Source organism: Amblyomma mixtum, chromosome 3 (genome assembly GCF_055824585.1).
Source record: "Amblyomma mixtum isolate Tamu chromosome 3, ASM5582458v1, whole genome shotgun sequence".
Lineage (NCBI taxonomy): Eukaryota > Metazoa > Arthropoda > Arachnida > Ixodida > Ixodidae > Amblyomma > Amblyomma mixtum.
In genome coordinates, this window is record NC_143014.1 from 260494084 (window position 1) to 260511488 (window position 17405).

General features: G+C 45.4%; 1 protein-coding gene across 1 annotated transcript in view; it reads left to right on the forward strand.

Moving 5' to 3' along the window:
- The window catches only part of LOC149354568 (aurora kinase C-like), a 56294-nt gene extending 42746 nt beyond the window's left edge, over nucleotides 1–13548 (forward strand). Inside the window, exons 5-7 of the mRNA XM_089577523.1 lie at nucleotides 8545–8693; nucleotides 9513–9744; nucleotides 13395–13548. Of these exons, the coding sequence (XP_089433649.1) occupies nucleotides 8545–8693; nucleotides 9513–9744; nucleotides 13395–13499 (486 nt within the window). The 3' untranslated portion in view covers nucleotides 13500–13548. The remainder of the gene's footprint in view (nucleotides 1–8544; nucleotides 8694–9512; nucleotides 9745–13394) is intronic.
- The last annotated feature ends 3857 nt before the right edge of the window (nucleotides 13549–17405 follow it).

Sequence of the window (17405 nt, forward strand, 5' to 3'; positions counted from 1 at the left end):
ACACACCCTCTCTCCCCTGTTAGGTAAGGTAACTGGGTGGACGCATCGCTGTGAAGCAAACCCAAGGGGACAGAGCAGGGCGATCCCCACTGTCTGCGTGCAGCAGGATGTGAAGGGGAAACAAGCAAATATTACAGGGCGACTTCAGTCTACCTGATATCAACTGGCACACACTGCATCATCGATCATCATACGCAGTATTTTTGACGCTATGCTCTCTAACCCAAATACAAGTGAGACTTGTGAACAATGATCTGGCTCTAACATTTCAGATCTAGAATTTCTTAGTAATCATTTCTCCAGCCCATACCCAGCAATTCTGGGCAAACACATTTTTCAACGGGAAAGAGTCCATGAACGCAATTTATTCACAAGTTGCAAGATTTCACTATAACAGTCAATGTATCAGCAGATCCCCCCCTCGGCAGGCCTGCATTTTATTGCTATTACTGTTTTTATCGTCACAAACGTCCGCTATTCGCCATGGTCAGCATTTTTGTACAGGAATTTTTTATATTAAAGTATTGTATAGTACTGTTATGGAAATTTGAAGGTAATGGTCCGTTTTTGCGATGCACTGCAAAGTCTTTCTTTCCTTCATTGCTTTTTCCATCGCTCGTACCGAGCACTTAAACCTACCATAGAAAACCACTAGGGAACGTTTTTGAGCAAGCTTGCCAACAGAAGGTCTGCGGATATATTTATTGTTAGTGAAATTTTCCAGTATGAAAAATTTCTTCTATAAACTCTTTCCCACTCAAAAAGGCTTTTGTCCACAATTGCTGCGTATGTTTCTGTAACAGGCTTAACTATTGGATGCGAGTGATGGAAAAACAATAAAAGAAAGATTTTGCTATGCATGGGAAGAATGGACCATTACCTTCAATTTTTCCTTAACGTACCTCGGAATATTCCAATATCCAAAATTTTTGTCCAAGGAAGCTGGACTTGATGAAGCTAAATGGAAGTAAGTGGTGGCCTGCCAGAGCGCTAGTATTGTGAGCTGTGCCATATCATGATTCTCTACCCTCTTCACTATCAACAGTAATGTATAATGAGTACAGCAGAGCTCACAATGCAAGCATCATTGATACACTGTCTCTCCAAGTGTCATCACTTCATCAGCTGACAGATGATGCAAACACAGACATAGAAACTTCATGGCATAGATTTAAAACAGTTGTCATATCGAATCACTAACTACATATCTATCCTTAAGGACTGAGGAAGCAAACATAACGCCTGGATAACTCGAATCGTAATCCTCGCACAAAGAAAAATTCGACGACTAAAAAAAAATCATCAGTCACAACCAAGAGTTCAAAAACAGTCCCGCCGCGGTGGCTCAGTGGTTACGGCGCTCGGCTGCTGTCCCGCAAGACGTGGGTTCGATCCCGGACGCGGCGGCAGAATTTCGATGGAGGCGAAATTCTAGAGGCCGGTACACTGTGCGATGTCAGTGCACGTTAAAGAAGTCCATCATAGCCTGAGTCACTTTGGGACGTTAAACCCCAATAAACCAACCGAACCAGTTGAAAAACTGATTTCTGCCGTTAATGATTTGAAAATTTAATAAGGGCAAACAATTCTAGTTTACAAAATAAATTCCTAGTTTTTAAAGTATGCTGTTCAAAAACTCTCGATTTATTTAAACTCTAAAAAATGATATGGAAGAAAAGCAACTCATGAGGATATAGAAATACAGCGACTACGCTTAATAACTACTTCTGCTCCGTTTTCACATCAGGTAACGAAAAACTGCCCGGAATAAGTGTGAAAATGGCACCATTAACTACAACGGAAACGGGAGTTTGCACCTTTCACTAAACATAGACACTAAGAAAGGACGAGGACCAGATTGCATCCCGAACATATTCCTTCATCGATATGCGGAGTGGGTAGCTAAATTCCTGCACTACTTTTTAACAAATCGTTATCGACTTGCACACTTCTCAGGTAATGGAAAACAGCCATACAAAATTAAGAAATAAAGTTAATCCTTCCAACCTCAGACCAGTACCACTAACCAGCGTAATATAAAAGTTATTTGAGCATATTGTTTTAAAAGACATAAACGCCTAACACGAAGTAAAAAAAAAACAAACTACAGAGAATGCTTAGTGCATTCGAATGGGAGCGAAAGCACTGATTTGTGCTACGTAGAAGACTACGGTGAGCTGGCAGTGCCGCCGCACGTAGCGGATGGATGTTGGTGAAGGCGGCGCTCTCCAATGCACAGCGCGAGAGTGTGGTGCAGTTCAACACGAGGCGTGTTGGCTGCGGCGATCTCGCTGAGCGGCCCTTAAACGAGGTCTGTTCGTGCAGCCGCGGAGTCGACTCCAAGTCAGGGATATTGATTCAATTTATTTCTTTTCCATGGTCTAACCTCTAACTTAGCTGAAGATCAAATTTACACGGACCGCGATTGAAGGCCGATGTCCCGTAGTGGAGCTCTCGCTTCAGTAAAAATTTAACCACTTGTCACCACGGCTTTCGAAACGGCCTTTCTACTGTTACTGAACTAATTGAAATAACGCATGATATATCCAAAAACATTGATGACCAGAAAAAAAGTAGACCTATATTTTTAATTTCTCGAAAGCATTTGACCTCGTATCACACACCAAACTTCTGGCAAAACGAACTTCGGGAACTGGCTCTATCCTGGATTGGGTTAAGCACTAATTTAGTTATCGCACGCAATTTACTGAAATTAATGAGAAATCCGCTACATCTAACTTTACATCAAGAGTGCCTCAATGAAATGTTTTAGTTCAAAAATTGTTCTTAAAGTTTATAAAGAACCTACCAGCTTGTGCTTCAAAGAATATGGCAGATGTGTGCGTTATTCTTGAGGAAATTAACTGCACTGATGACAACAGAAAATTAAATAACGCCATAATAGCAATGTTTCTGCGATACCAGGAATGAGAGACGAATTTATTTAAATTAAATATATTGGTTCCTTTATCTATAACAAGGAAAAAACATGCATCAGTCTTCAATTAGCCCTTAACAACGTTCCTCTTGCGTCTGGCTATCAGCAAAGTACCTTGGTGTGTCACTAAAATCTGATTTCAGAGGATATTATCATGTTAAGTATATCTCAACGGCCGCCCTATAACAGCTATTCAATATTAACAGACAGCTTAAAGGGTCCCTGAAAGGGGTGTCTGAGGTTGGCAAAAAAATACTTGCATTATGTAGAGCGTAGGCCACTGAACGTTCGTGCCGCGTACAGTACATCAAAGGCGAGTAGATAATTCGTAATAAATTTTCAAAAACTACCTTTCCCGAGCCTTGCGGCGACCAGCGGCGGTGAACTTCCGCCCGAATCCGTACTCATTACGTCAGTTTGTACTCTTTACGTCACAAGTGCTGGGCTATGATTGGTTCGCGGTGCCAACGTGAAATCACGCATTTAACAAACTAGAAGCTCTAGATACTTCACACTCTTACTCTTTTCGGAAACATTTCGCATTTCAGCAAGCAGAGTTGTCGTTTATATGCATGTTTACGCAGTTATTGTGTGTTGGGTGTCAGAAATTAGTACTGCACTTCCGGTTTACAATGTTTTCGTTCTCGTGCCGCTTGTGTCACTCCGCCGGCGCCGCCGTCGAACCGAAACGAGGTGCAATTTGGAGTCGCCGCACTACTGATTTCTGTCGCGACCTCCGTCGCATGCGCAATAAAAATGGACCGGCCGTGCTGTGTCGTTGGTTGCAAAGCCAGGGTTCGGCAAGATGTTGCCCTTCGGCACTGTCTGCCGAAAGATGGAAGTGAGCGAGCTGTCGTCGTCGTCAGGATTCAGCGCCCGATTTCTGAACGGCGAGTCCTTAAAAACTTGGCCGACGCGCCGCACCGATCGTCGCTTGCGAACTGCCGCCCCACTACAAGCAGGGAGACTCGGAGCGGTGAGCATCGCTGCGCCGCTCTACCCAAGCTCCGCCGTGCAGCAATGCCTGAGCGCTGCTTGGGATGGTGTACAAATATCACAAGACAAGATCGCCTTGTTATCAGAAATACTTCTCGAGCAGCGACAAAGCATGCCTGCTTATGTTGCGAGCTTTCGGCAACGGCACCGCTCGCGGGCTTTCCGGGCGACGACCTCTGCTGCTGCCTGGCTGCCGTGGTCGTCGCTAGGCCTATTGCCTCTTTGGCATCGAAGCTGCAGCGGCCGGCGCTTCGGAAGTCGCCTGAGCTATAACAAAAGGCTTACTCTACACATCGCTTTGCAGTCAACAGCATCATCTCACAATAAAATAATAGTATGGTCACTTTCCGCGACTCCTTGAGCAGCGAGCGGGCGCCAGGCGAGCCGGACCCCACGTCGGGCCAGCGGTAGCTGCGAGACGGTTGTGGCAAGAAATTTGCTCGTATTACAGTCGTTACCTTGACCAGCAGCTCAGTATTGGTCAGCGATCTTCAAAAATGACACATTTTTCACATTTCTTATCCCAGGGTTTATTATTTGCGTCAAGAACACACTTTAGCTCGTTTTTATGTCGCCGGCAGACGGGATCCAGGCTGGCCGGCCGGCCAGCATGCTCGGCGTACATCACGTTCGCACAAGAAAATGCAAAACAGCCATGATACAGCGAGGATGCTTCCTAGATTCGAGCAACGAAAATATGTCTGTGCAAAAGTCGATCTTTCGGCAACGACACCGCCTGCGGCAACGCCGCGCGACGAACTGCGCGCTGGCCCCAGGCTGCCCTAGTCGTCGCTAGGCCTATCTGGTTTCGCATCGAAACCACAGCTGACGGCGCTTCGGAAGTTGCCTGCGCTATAATAAAAGGCCTACTATTCACATCGCTTTACTGCGAACTCATCCCATAATAAAAGATATGTTCGATTTCCACGATGCCTTCAGCAACGAAGCTAGCAGACGGTAGGCGAACCGCACCAAGTAGCAGCAGCACCAAAGCGGCTGTTGGATGACATTTGCTTGTATCGCAGTCATCACTTTTACCAGCAACTCGGTATTGGTTCACGATCGTCAGAAATTATTCATTTTTGACATGCATCTATCCAAGGGCTTGCTATGGACGAGAGCAAACAATACTAGCGCGTTTTTCAGTCGCCGGCGGCCGGCATCAAGGCTGGCAGGCCGGTCCGGCGTGGCTCGGCCCCGAGCGCCCTGAGCAGCGCGCTGTACGGCATCATGACGCTGCCGCTCTCAGCGCTCGTATTGGCTCCCGCTTCCCGTCGTTCCTTCAGCTCGGGGTCCATAGTACGAGAGAAGCCGCAGCGACGGTTGCGAGACACAGGTGAACACAGCAGACAGCGGGAAAGCGAGCGAGCGAGCGAAAGAGCGCGTCAACCGGAAGTAAACAAACCGATCTCGTCGATGACGTATTTGTGGGCGGAGCATGGTCCCGGCCTGTAATCTTTATTTTTTTATCGTTCGCTCCAGTGTACGAGTTGAGAGGGAAAAGGCTGGTGGTTATTTTTAATAGCCATTATCTCTGGTTCCACACAAGCTAGATCAAAAATTTTTGCGGTAGGATGATGGATCGTTCAGTGTCTATGAATACTTTGACTTCTCTTTGCCTACATGGACACCGTTTCAGGGACCCTTTAAACTAGCACCATCTGAAACAAATTTACCAGCATATAAACACTTATCGGACCGATTCTAGAGTACGCCAAAACAGTTTAATAGCAAGCTCATTAGAAACGTAAAGGGGTGCCGCGAAAAGTACTATAGTGTGTATATATATAATAAACGTTCCACTACAGACTCGAAAACAGTATTACTCAAACGTGCTGAACTCCTAACCCTGGAAAACAGACCAGACCTTGCAATGCAAGTTAACACGCTATCAATTAAAACTTTCCATAACAAAATACGTATCGACGTGCTCAAAGAGGTATGAATAGACACATGAAACGAATTTCCATTTCATATCGACATTTTCAATTACTCATTTTGTGCACCAGCGACACTTGAATGGAACCATCGGTACACAGGTATTAACAGTTCATCCTTAAATACGTTTAGTGCTGTAATTGTCGATCGACTAGATGCATCTCAGTAATTTTTTTCCTACTATCTTCTTGCATTGCTATTTTGGCCATCTTGTTTGTGCCATGACTAGTAGTAGTGGTAGTGACTTTATTGTTACATTTCATATGGAAGGTAAAAGAATGTTTGCTGCCCCAGCATCTGCTATCGCGGCTGGAAGCACCTGAGCTGGGGCAGCGGAAATAAAGATTAGCAGGCAGTGTTTAGAAGTGAAAGGAAAGGGGTGAGGGCATAGTAGAAAGGACAGGGGAAGGGGTACGCTGTAATTTCTGCATTGACTGTAGTTGATTTTTTTTCTTTGGTGTTTTGGTCGCCTTGTTTGTGGCTTGACTGTTACTTAGTACCTGAATACCGATGCTATAACTGGATCCTCTAACTGATTCTGTAATTGTAATTGTTCTCGCCGTATGAACTTTATTTTAGTAGTACCGCACTTCTACAAACGTTGTTAAACTTCTATATACAGCTTGCATATATGTATGCACCGTTGTGTACTTTAAGCTAATATGTATGTAACATTCAAAGCCCTTCCTGCTACCACCCCTGCTACAATAAAAAAAAAACACGCGAATAAAAACAAACATACTTACCAGAGCCACGCCAGAGCTACCATAAAAACGGAAACTTCGATCTTAAAAATGATTTTGTGCTTTCATTTCGCATTCCTGCTTCGAGGGGCCACCACGTGGCTTGTCATGAAAGCGTGCAGATGAAAAGTTCAGTGATTCTTGGCACATCAGGTCTCTGCAGTAGCCGACACTGACAAAATATGAGGAATTACGTGCACGGATAGAGACACCGGAGACGAAAGGGTTATGCAAGCGTGCCTGTAACTCTTCTGGTCTAGTAGAACTTTTTGACGGGTTAGTTGGTACATCGTCTTGAAAGAATGTCGTACGCCAAAAAAGGACGAAGCAGGAAGGAAACACATAAAACACATGCGCCTCTTTCCTGTTCTGTGTTTCCTTCCTGTTTCGTCCTTTTTTGGCGTACGACATCCTTTCAAGTCTTCTGGTCTGCCTGCGCTACCGCTACGTTACAGCCCTTTCGCCCAGTGGGCCATAGTGACCATATCAGCCAGAGAGGGAGAGCTCTCGAGACGTCGCGAATTGCGATTTTACTGTCCAGGTAGCCTTGGAAGCGGCGTGCCCCCTTAATAGTCTAATATAGCTATTGGCATTACTTTTTTCCTCAAGGATGACTTAAGGTATGGGGGGAGCTTCGTTTTGTAACTTTTGACGATCAAATATACCCACAGCCATTCTACATGTTCGGCTTTTCTGTCTTCGAAGTGTGTGAGGTTGTTTAACTTCTATGTCCCGTTTACTAAGCCGTTGTGCATTCATGGACATGTGGTTAGCTTCGAATATGTGATTTTTAGGGGGGATAACATTTTAACCTGCGATAAGTCAGACGTGCTCTATAGGTGTTTCCGAAGAGAGCTTGCATTAAATAATGCAAGCACAAAGCAAGGCAAAACGCGTATGCAGTCGGATCGCGGAAACTGGAACTCGACGGGGATCTAGTGGGATTTTCACAGAGTTCGATCGTGCTACACATGTGATGCTGACGCGACGAAAGCGTCAGTTTGAAGTCGGGGGGAATTTTTGACGGGGTACGGTGAATGCATTGGTATAGTCAATATCTGTTCTTAAACAGGACACATGCTGCACCAAACGTTTCCAAAGATTACGCCAAATACCTGAAGCAGCGGCCAAAACATCGTGACCAGAGTGCAAGACATGCGAGACAAGGGCATGATCGAGTGGCCAAGAATGAGGCACATTTGCTGCAAGAAATGGCTCAGAAGGCAGTGAAATCTTGGGAATGCATTCCGTCCGTAGCCAAACACTACAGAATGAATGAGAGCAAAAGTGGGGACATAAGAAAGCGGGACCAGGGGAGGGATATGTGTCGCAGCAGAATTAGTGGCGCTAACAAGGCAGCTAGCTGTCTTTCTTTATGTGCGGTATACTCAGATGTGCCTTTCAATCTTGTGCTGAAACGGGGCAGAATTCGATTGCGAGTTCTTCTTTCCATGTATTGAAACGAACGATGGAATGATGCATACACTTGGTGCCTGGGAGAGTCATTAGTTGGCGCATTTTTAAGGGGCATTTAGTGACCCCATTTTTTGCAAGCTACCGAGGATTTCAGGCCCGCAAAATGTTTCTTGTATGCTGCACGAGCAATACTCTTTGAGATTAAGAATTAAACACAGAAAGCAGCCCAAGATTACCAACGTGTCGTTGTCAGGCATGAGCAGTGGCTCCATATTTCGGTGATATGGCTTCGTGACTGGACTGTTCCTGAGCTTCAGCACAGAAAGGCACTAAAAAGTCATGTCGAATTTTCAGTAGCCCGGTCAGGAAGTGACGTCTTGCCATTGCTCTAAACAAATAGGGCTGCGTGTTTCAGGTGATGATTTGCATTCTTTTGAGTTTTTGCTAGAACAGCTTCACTGTCGCGCTGCGAATCTCGCTGTTCATGTTGCTTACAAGGCACCCCTCTTGCAGTATATTTACCAACTCTGTCAGGCGCTCACGTTTTGCCACGGCCATGGTGTCATCCACCGCGACATCAAGCCGGAGAACCTTCTTCTCGGATTCAATGGAGAGATCAAAATTGCAGACTTCGGATGGGCAGTGCAGGCTCCTGACGAGAGGTAGGTACGCCGGAGAACTTTTGCTGCAGTATCAGTGGTGTGCAGGGGCACACGACTGGTATGTTGACAGTGCCCTAGTGCTCTTTTGGTTATATTCCCGTGGCATGCTGTGCAGACATAAGGGAGCAAATTACTCATTGGTATCCACCTAAGCGCAGCCATACGGCTACAAAGGAAAGCTATTCATCTTCAGAAACTTAGTAGTTAAAGAAACATTCTTCCTGGTCCGGGGTTCGAGCCCGGGATCACCGCTTCACCGGAGCAGTCACTCTACCAACTGAGCTGACCGGAACGGCTAGCACATGGTAGAGGGAGAGCGAATTGATCAATAACTAGAAGTGGAATTGATTAATAACTCCACCTTTCAGGTTTCTCCCAAACATTTTACCAACGCTGTGCAGACAGCTGCTTTGCGGGATCAGACTACAAATCCAGTTATTTAGGTCACGAAAGAAAGTTTGGCTAACAAAGTGTTTGGAAAAGGGGAATAATCTTTTCATAAAGAAGTGACGGCATGGATTAATTACTTCTCATAAGGCCTTCTTCGTACAGTTTGCCTGCGTGCAGTTATTTCACGCTGTCACCCCGTCTGCTGTCGGGTCGCGACTCTTGAGGAGGCAACGAGAAACCAGGAAGGGCTTGAGCTGCTTTCAGTCTTCTTGCGATGATCAGTGGCAGCAAAGAGGCTGCAAAGCCACGTCCAAGCAGTAGCTAACTGGTTGTAGGTTGAGGCACATGGCTAGCAATAGCCAGTGGGTGACTGCCTCTTTGTGCGTGAGGCATGTATTCACATGTCGAAACTTGCAGTGCTGCTTGCAGGAGGAAAACCATATGTGGAACGTTAGACTACTTGGCCCCCGAGATTGTTGCTGGAGGATCCTACGACAAAAAAGTTGATCACTGGTGCCTAGGAGTCCTCACTTATGAGCTCCTCGTTGGATGCGCACCGTTCGAGACCCCGTCCGAACACCAGACGCGGGCGTTAATCAGGAGGGCAAACATTGCTTTCCCTCAGCATGTTGGCGCCCCTGCTCGTGATGTCATCCGAAAGGTGAGCAGTATAGGTTGCATCAAGTGGTGCATGGATGGTAGCTACAGGCTGCATGCATGCCTCTCAGCGAAGCATGCATGCACTGCTTGTTGCAGTGTCCCCACTATAGGTATGCCGGGTGTTTGAAATTCTTGAGTATCGTTTACTTTTAAAGGCCGTTTACAGTGCAGTCTGTATAGGTTGATTGCGTGGTAGGGCGGAGATTATTTAGGCGAAAGTGGGCAGCGAGGACTACTATTGAATAAAATTATCTAATCAACTTTCTTCTCATCGAATGAAAGGCGCCCCATCTAACTTCCCAAGTGCAAGGCCATATAAATCGATGGCGAGCGCTGGTGTTAAAATTTCAGAAAAGGCATTGGGGTTCGCGGTAGCGAACGCCCCCCACAAAAAAAAAATATGAAAACTCCGCAAGTTGGCTTTCTCACCTTGCACACTGGTAAAATGTCGTTGATGAATCAAATACCGACGCAGTTTACGTCTTTTGTGAAGTAAAAGATTTTGACGTGAATCCCGTGATGATACCACGCACAGGGACGCAAATGTGCAATGCGGCAAAGCCAACCTAGCGAGCTATCGAAAGCCTATTTAACGAATTCGATATTTCGAACCACGATGCAGATTGAGAAATATTATAAACTTGCCTCACCTTCGATGTTCAAAGTCTCCAGTTTCACAAACGTTGTTGCGCCCTAAAACAAAAGTGATGTTACCTGCGACTTAGGTGCGCTAGCACGTATGCCCTTGTTTAGCTCAGTTTCTCTCTGTTTAGCTGCTCTTTGCTCTTTGGCTTGAAAATTCTAGTTGAACCCAAATGTTCTTGCAGTCGTTCCTCGCCTGTAAAGTTTGACATCTGCATGTGCTCTCTTGATCTGTTTGCGCATCCCGTTTAGCAAGGTTACATGGTCTCGGCCGCACTGCTTCTGTTTGCCGCCTCCCTACATCCACTGGATCGGTTCACTTACGTTGGCGTTCTTCTTTTCGCGTTGCTGTTGAGCTCGCCGTGCGCGTCTTTCGGCCTCGGAATCTGTCAGAGGACTGGCTTCATCCATGATTTAGCGTTTGCTGCTCTGCACGTTCTTCCGGGGATTTCGTCCTTCGCCTTTTCTTTCTGACACACACACACACACACACACACGAACACACACACACACACATGCGTGCGTGTGTGCGTGTGTGTGCGCGTGTGCGTGTGTGTGCGTGTGTGCGTGTGTGCGTGTGCGCGTATGTGTGTGTGTGTGCGTGTGCGTGTGCGCGTGTGTGTGTGCGCGCGTGTGTGTGCGCGTGTGTGTGCGCGCGCGTGTGTGTGCTTGTGCGTGTGTGTGTGTGCTTGTGCGTGTGTGTGTGTGTGTGCGCGCGCGCGTGTGTGTGCGTGTGCGTGTGTGCGTGCGCGCGTGTGTGTGTGTGTGCGCGCGCGCGTGTGTGTGCGCGCGCGCGTGTGTGTGCGCGCCCGTGTGTGTGCGTGCGTGCGTGCGCGCGTGTGTGTGCGCGTGTGTGTGTGTGCGTGTGCGCGCGTGTGTGTGCGTGCGTGCCTGCGTGCGTACGTGCGCGCGCGCGTGCGTGTGGGTGCGTGTGTGTGTGTGTGCGTGTGTGTGTGTGTCAGAACGAAAAGGCGAAGGACGAAATCCCCGGATGAACGTGCAGAGCAGCAAACGTGCGCGCGTGCGCGCACGCACGCACATTAAACAGTCGATTAGTAGATTTCACATAATATTTTTATTGGTCTCTGTCGTGAAAATAATTGTCCACCTTGCGCGCTAATTTAAAGGCACAGACCGCACCGTCGTATTTTTTTGTGGGCTTTCAAAGAAAAATCTGTATTGAATAACTTGAAACACCCAGTTTGCTCCCTCCGTACTAATGTCGCACCTTTCTTCGGCTAAGTTGGGACTATTGCAGTGCGATAGACTGGTGCCTAGTACCTTGCTCTATTCAGAAAGAGCGAATTTCGCAATCTATCTTTGCCTCATCCGCGCTTATGCATTAGAGGGATATTCGTTGTTTGAAAGACAGAGAAAGCTGGATAGATATCTCTTTATAGACAGACATAGAGAGATGTAGATAGGTATAGATAGATAGTGACAGATATTGGTAGACATAGGGAAATATAGAGAGATATACCGACTGTTCTGTCGAGAGAAAATCGACAAAAATTATCTCGGCCTTACCGCTTGCTTGTTCGGGCTTCAGTTTCGCACAAAAAGTGCCATTTGGCAGTCAGTTTTGTTTTACACTTCGTTTAGGTGGGGTGCTCGGCTAATTCGGTCAGTATTAATAGAAAATCTCTATCGTCTGCGGTGACGGCTGACCGAAACGGCAAGCTTTCGCACCGGTCGTACCCGTAGCGCCATCTGTGCCCGTCGGAGGAACGAGTGCTAGGCTGCGGCGAAGCTCAAGATTGGTGGATGCAGCTGCGCGGTTTGTTTGAAAGTGCTTTCTTGGCTAATTTATCAAAATTGGGTGCAGAAAATGCTGTTTCATGCAAATGCATCCCACCCCGCACCTTGCGCTTCTCGCCATGAGTTTTTCCGCAGCCTCCCTGCACGGTAGAGTGCTCGTTCGGCTGGAGGGCGCATGATGGTGCGACCGGCATCATTACGGCGAAAGCTCGAAGGTTTTAAGGCGGAAACCTTTAATGACTCATCGTTGTAAGCAGTTGTTAACGACAGAAATGACACGCTTTTCAATTGGTCAAAATGATCGTGACGTCCCAGTGCGCGAATTTTAAACGGGGCCTATTGTACTTTGGCTAGTGACCATGCAACCAATTAAAGGGATCGTATAGTGATGCTCCAAGTAAGTGTGACTGAGCTTAGTCAATTAGTTAATTAACCAAATAGCCTAATTAACCTTTATAGGCAGACCAGAAAAATAAATAAAAGCGAGTAGGAAATTGGTCGAGTTGGGGAATCGAACCAGCGTCTCCGGAGTGCGAGACAAGCACGCTAACCACGCCTCCATGCCAGCTCGACGATTTGGAATGAACAAGGGCGCGTCTAGTGAATACGGTGTCTTCGTTTACTCCCATCTTTCTCCCTTCCTTTACAGCGAGGTTCATGTGTCTACAGAGACATGCTAGACAGATACATTTCCTTTCCTCAAAAACCGGTTTACCGACGAGCAATGCGTACAGCCGAACGAGCGATAGCGTTCTGCAGACTCTGGCAGCGTTGCAAGACGCTGTCGCGTTCCAGTCTTAGAGGCGAAGCTTAACATCTTAACCACACATCAGTGACACAAGCAGCAACACCACGCTTAAGGCTTCCGACTCACCGCCCTTTAGGTCGACAAAGTGCCCCCCTGAATTTGGCGCGCCGTCGCCACATACGATGATTTCATATCAATTTTAACCGAATCAAAACCCCATTACTCCATCAAAATGTAACATAAAACAAAATTTACCGCCAAATGCCACCGTTATGCAAAGTTCGAGCCCTAAAAAGCGGGCGGTTAGGCCGAGGGATTTTTTTTTCGCTTTTCATTGACGGAACAGTGGGTATAAAAAATGTAAGATAGATAGTCATAGATATAGATTGATAGAAAACATACAGGGATACAGATAGTAGAACGTTGTAGGGTAAGGGAGGTAGGGAGAGAGAGAAATAGGTTTAAACATGCCAACGACTAACATTTTCTTCTTTCTTGCGCAGCTGCTGCAGCTGCGAGCGGAGAATCGGATTGAACTGGAACAAGTTCTTGCCCACCCGTGGGTGACACAGAACGCGGACACGACGGTGGAGTGCACCACTCTTTGAAGAACAGACCGTTGCCAAGACTTATGGACAGCGCCTAGCTAAGCCTAGTAGCCTCTAGTGCATCAATTTGGAAAAAACACCACATCGGCAGCCCTGCTTTCCGCTTGAACAAAATTGCGCGAAGCCAGATCGAGTAAACAAAGCGTTTTTTTTTGTCACTGCTGCGGGTGGCGTCCTTTCTTGCGGCTAACGGACGTCTATGTATTGCATGGAAGGAGTTCGTTAGTAGACGGAACTATATTCATGGAGCAGGGAATAAAATATAGGTCTTTGGGTCTGATTTTAGCCCTGAGGAACACTATTCTATTTCTGTATATAGTGCGCGCTAGAAGTTGACGGGGATAAGCGTTAGGCTATATTGAGGCATGGTTGAGAGCGATTATTTCATTTCATTTCATTTATTGGTTTTGTTTGGCCAGTACAGAGACTGCAAACAAGGGAGAGCAAGCTAAAGGCGCCTAGTAGCGCCTGACAGAGGCCTGCCCTCCCAAAAAACAAAAAAACAAAGTGGCACTTGGCAATGGTACAAAGTTTCCATAAGTAACAGAAACTAGAAAAACAGCGGATATATTGACAACGAAACAGAGATCAGGCATGCATAGAGCTAAGCACAACAAAACTAAGATCAAAACATAACAAAGACAAAAACTGATTAGGTAAAAACACACCACAACTAGCTATAACAAAAATATTCATGAACAGTTTTCCTAAATCTGACCTCGGACATATTTTGTAGTGACAATTCTGTTCAATATGGATAGGTGTTTAATGTATGAGGAATTATGTGAGTTAGTTTTTGGAACCCATAGTTTGTACGGGATTTTGATGCATGGTATTGAGGGTGCCTAAGACTGTATGCTGTTTGGGCAATTAAATATGTGCTCTCGAAAGTCTGCCAGTTTCCTTTCATAAGGTTTCTGATATAAACAGCAAGCTTCTTGTGGTAAGCCGCCGTGATGGTTAGCAGTCTATGGTTGAGGAAGGAAGGACCCGTGCTCTCACTGTAATGTAAATTATCAATCGCTCGTACAGCTCTTTTTTGTAAAGTAAGTACTTTCACAAGATTGGTTGAGGTAGTCGTTCCCCAGATCAACAAACAATATTGTACATGCGAAAAGACTACAGAGAAATAAATTTGTAGTTTGAATTTTCGAGGCAGTATTGTGCGAAATTTATTTAGGATACCAACAGAGCGAGCCATTTTAGTGCAAACGTAGTTTACATGATCTGTCCAGAGTAAATGTTCTTCAAAAATGACTCCAAGGAACATTGTAGAGCTGACACGAGTTATAGGAGCTTGTTCGAAGTGAATTTGGAAGTTGTTCGGAACTTCCTTATTTTTGGCTCTAAACAGTATGTACTTTGTTTTCCTGACATTAAGTTCTAACCTATTTGATTTTAACCAAACAGACAATTGGGATAACCAACTATTGGAGGCTGCTTGCAAAATATTACTATCTTGCCCTGAAAAAAATACGTTAGTATCCTCTGCATAGATTATAATGTTGTCTGCTGGACGAAGGTTGACGATATCATTAATATATAATAAGAACAACGTTGGTCCTAGAACGGAGCCCTGTGGCACACCAGACTCAATCTGACCGATCCCAGATGAAATACCGTTAATGATAGTTGTTTGGGATCGGTTGTCAAGGTAGCTAGCAAATAAGGTTAAAGGAACGCCGCGTATTCCATAACACTGCATAACTAGCAATGCCTTATTGCTGGTCGTAGATGTGCCTCCGCTGTTCGACTTTCAGGGGTTGCGGGTCGAGCGGCTTCTGATGTTTGCTTAAACTAAGTAGCCTCGTAGAGCCACTTTCAGTGAGCCTGGACTTAGTGCCCTCGTAGCGCGGACGACAGCGAAGAGCGGCGATTTGTGTGACTTCGAGGTGGTGCGCAAGGCCTTCGTTTGTTAAAGCAACACACTTCGCTCCGGCGCGTACAGCGAGGTACTCTTCGCTGTCGCTACTGATGTGTTCGCAAGGAAGTCGGTAGAAAATCCAGAAGGAAACTTCGAAAAACAACTGCGGATGAAACGTATCTACTGCAAGAGACTATACCAGATGTTTGAGGGAAGGCTAAGTAATTTTTTAAAATAGGTTTTTAAGGTAAAGTTATGGTTTCTTTTCAGTATAGTATTACTTGTGTTGGCGTACACCAGAAAACAACTAGTGAATCGTCTTAAAAGTTACATACCTAGGTGGCAGAAAGTATTCCTCAGCACTCCACTGCGTCACCTCCTTTTCTTTCTTCGTTCACTCCACCTTCCTCCCTTCCCTTTCGGCGTGGTTCGGGTGTCCACCAAGATATTTGAGACAATTGCTGCGCCATTTACTTTCCTGAAATCTCGATTTTAAAGTTTTTTTTCTTAATAAGCTGATTAACTTATTGTTCAATTTTTTAACAAGTAAAGTTGGGCGCCTAGTTGCAATTAGAGATTTGTAGCCGGTCGTTAGTGATAGGTATATCGATTTTTAGAATTTAGAAAACGCGATTACTGTTGGCAGTGTGTGGACAAAATTTGTTTTTTTTTTTTTACTAGTTGCGCTCACTGGAAACATTGCTTTCCCTGCATGCTTTTAGAATCTGCATGCATTTCGGCACGATGCAGCCATATTTTTTCGAGCCACAGTGCCGAGGATAATCGCGTTTTAGAAATTCTAAAACCTGATGTGTATTACTAACGACGGGCTATAAATATCTAATTGCAACCAGTTGCCTAGCTATGATAGTTAAAAAGTTAATTATTAAAAATTAGTTAACCAGCGTACTAAAAACGATTCACGGGCTTTCCTATGTCCGCCAATACCGGTAATACTATGCCGCAAAAGTCATATTTTACGCCAAAATGCCTGCTTTTGAAGGTTACTTATCTTCCCTGAAACACCTGGTAGATGCAGCAAGCCGCGTAAGCTCATTCTCGTCCGTATATACTTGAGATGTGCTTAAAAATGGTGGATGAAAAATAACGCAAAAGGGAACAATTCCTTCTGTGTAAGTGTTCAGCTACTTTTCATGGGCTGTAAATGACCACAGACCTCGGTTCCATGTAAGGTGAAGTAATAGCAGTTGTGACCGGTGACTTGTTTTCTGTGACGTTAAAAGGATGGTGCTCACACACCGCCAATGATATTGACTGACTAGCTTTGGCGCATTTCGGCGCCAGAGCAGCAGCGGTATGCAAGAATCGTTCCAGCGTCAATTGCGCTTGACTGCAGATTAGCGAAAGCTGCCAGCAAAGATAAGCGGGAAAAAATGTTTTGAGCGACTTGGAATAAATGATAGTTGGCGGCAGCCTTCTCGCCGCTCAAGAAAATTGTCTTGGAATGCTGATAACAAGAGTCACTTTGAAGGGGTGAGGAATTGCCAAGCCTCAGGCTGGCTGAGTTAAAGACAAGCAAATCTAATCGCTCTTGAATACACTCTTTACACGCGGCTTCATTATGGCAGTGCCGCCATAGATAACTGTGTGCAGCATACCCGGATATTGTGGACAAGCTAGCTTTTTAACGAGAAGTTCTTTGAACGCAATTTTTTAACGCGTAAAATTGTGCCCAACAATATCCATTCAACTAAAAAACGGACTAGAAGAAATGCAAAAGAAGGCAGCAGATTTAATAGATATAAAATAACTACCCCCTGAAATCTTTATACCAAATATTGCTTCACTGTTTTAATATAGATACATCAAAATATACCGCTATTGCTGATACAAGACCTACATGCAATAAACATTCTTTGACTTTAAATCAATTTACGTGCTATTGTGAACGCCTTAAACACTCACATTTTCCACTTGTAATTAGGGAGTGGAACAACTTGGAAAATTCATTTACACACAGTTCTACACCGGATGAATTTTGTTAAACTAGTGAAGAATTTCTTGCTACAAAAAAGCCTGAT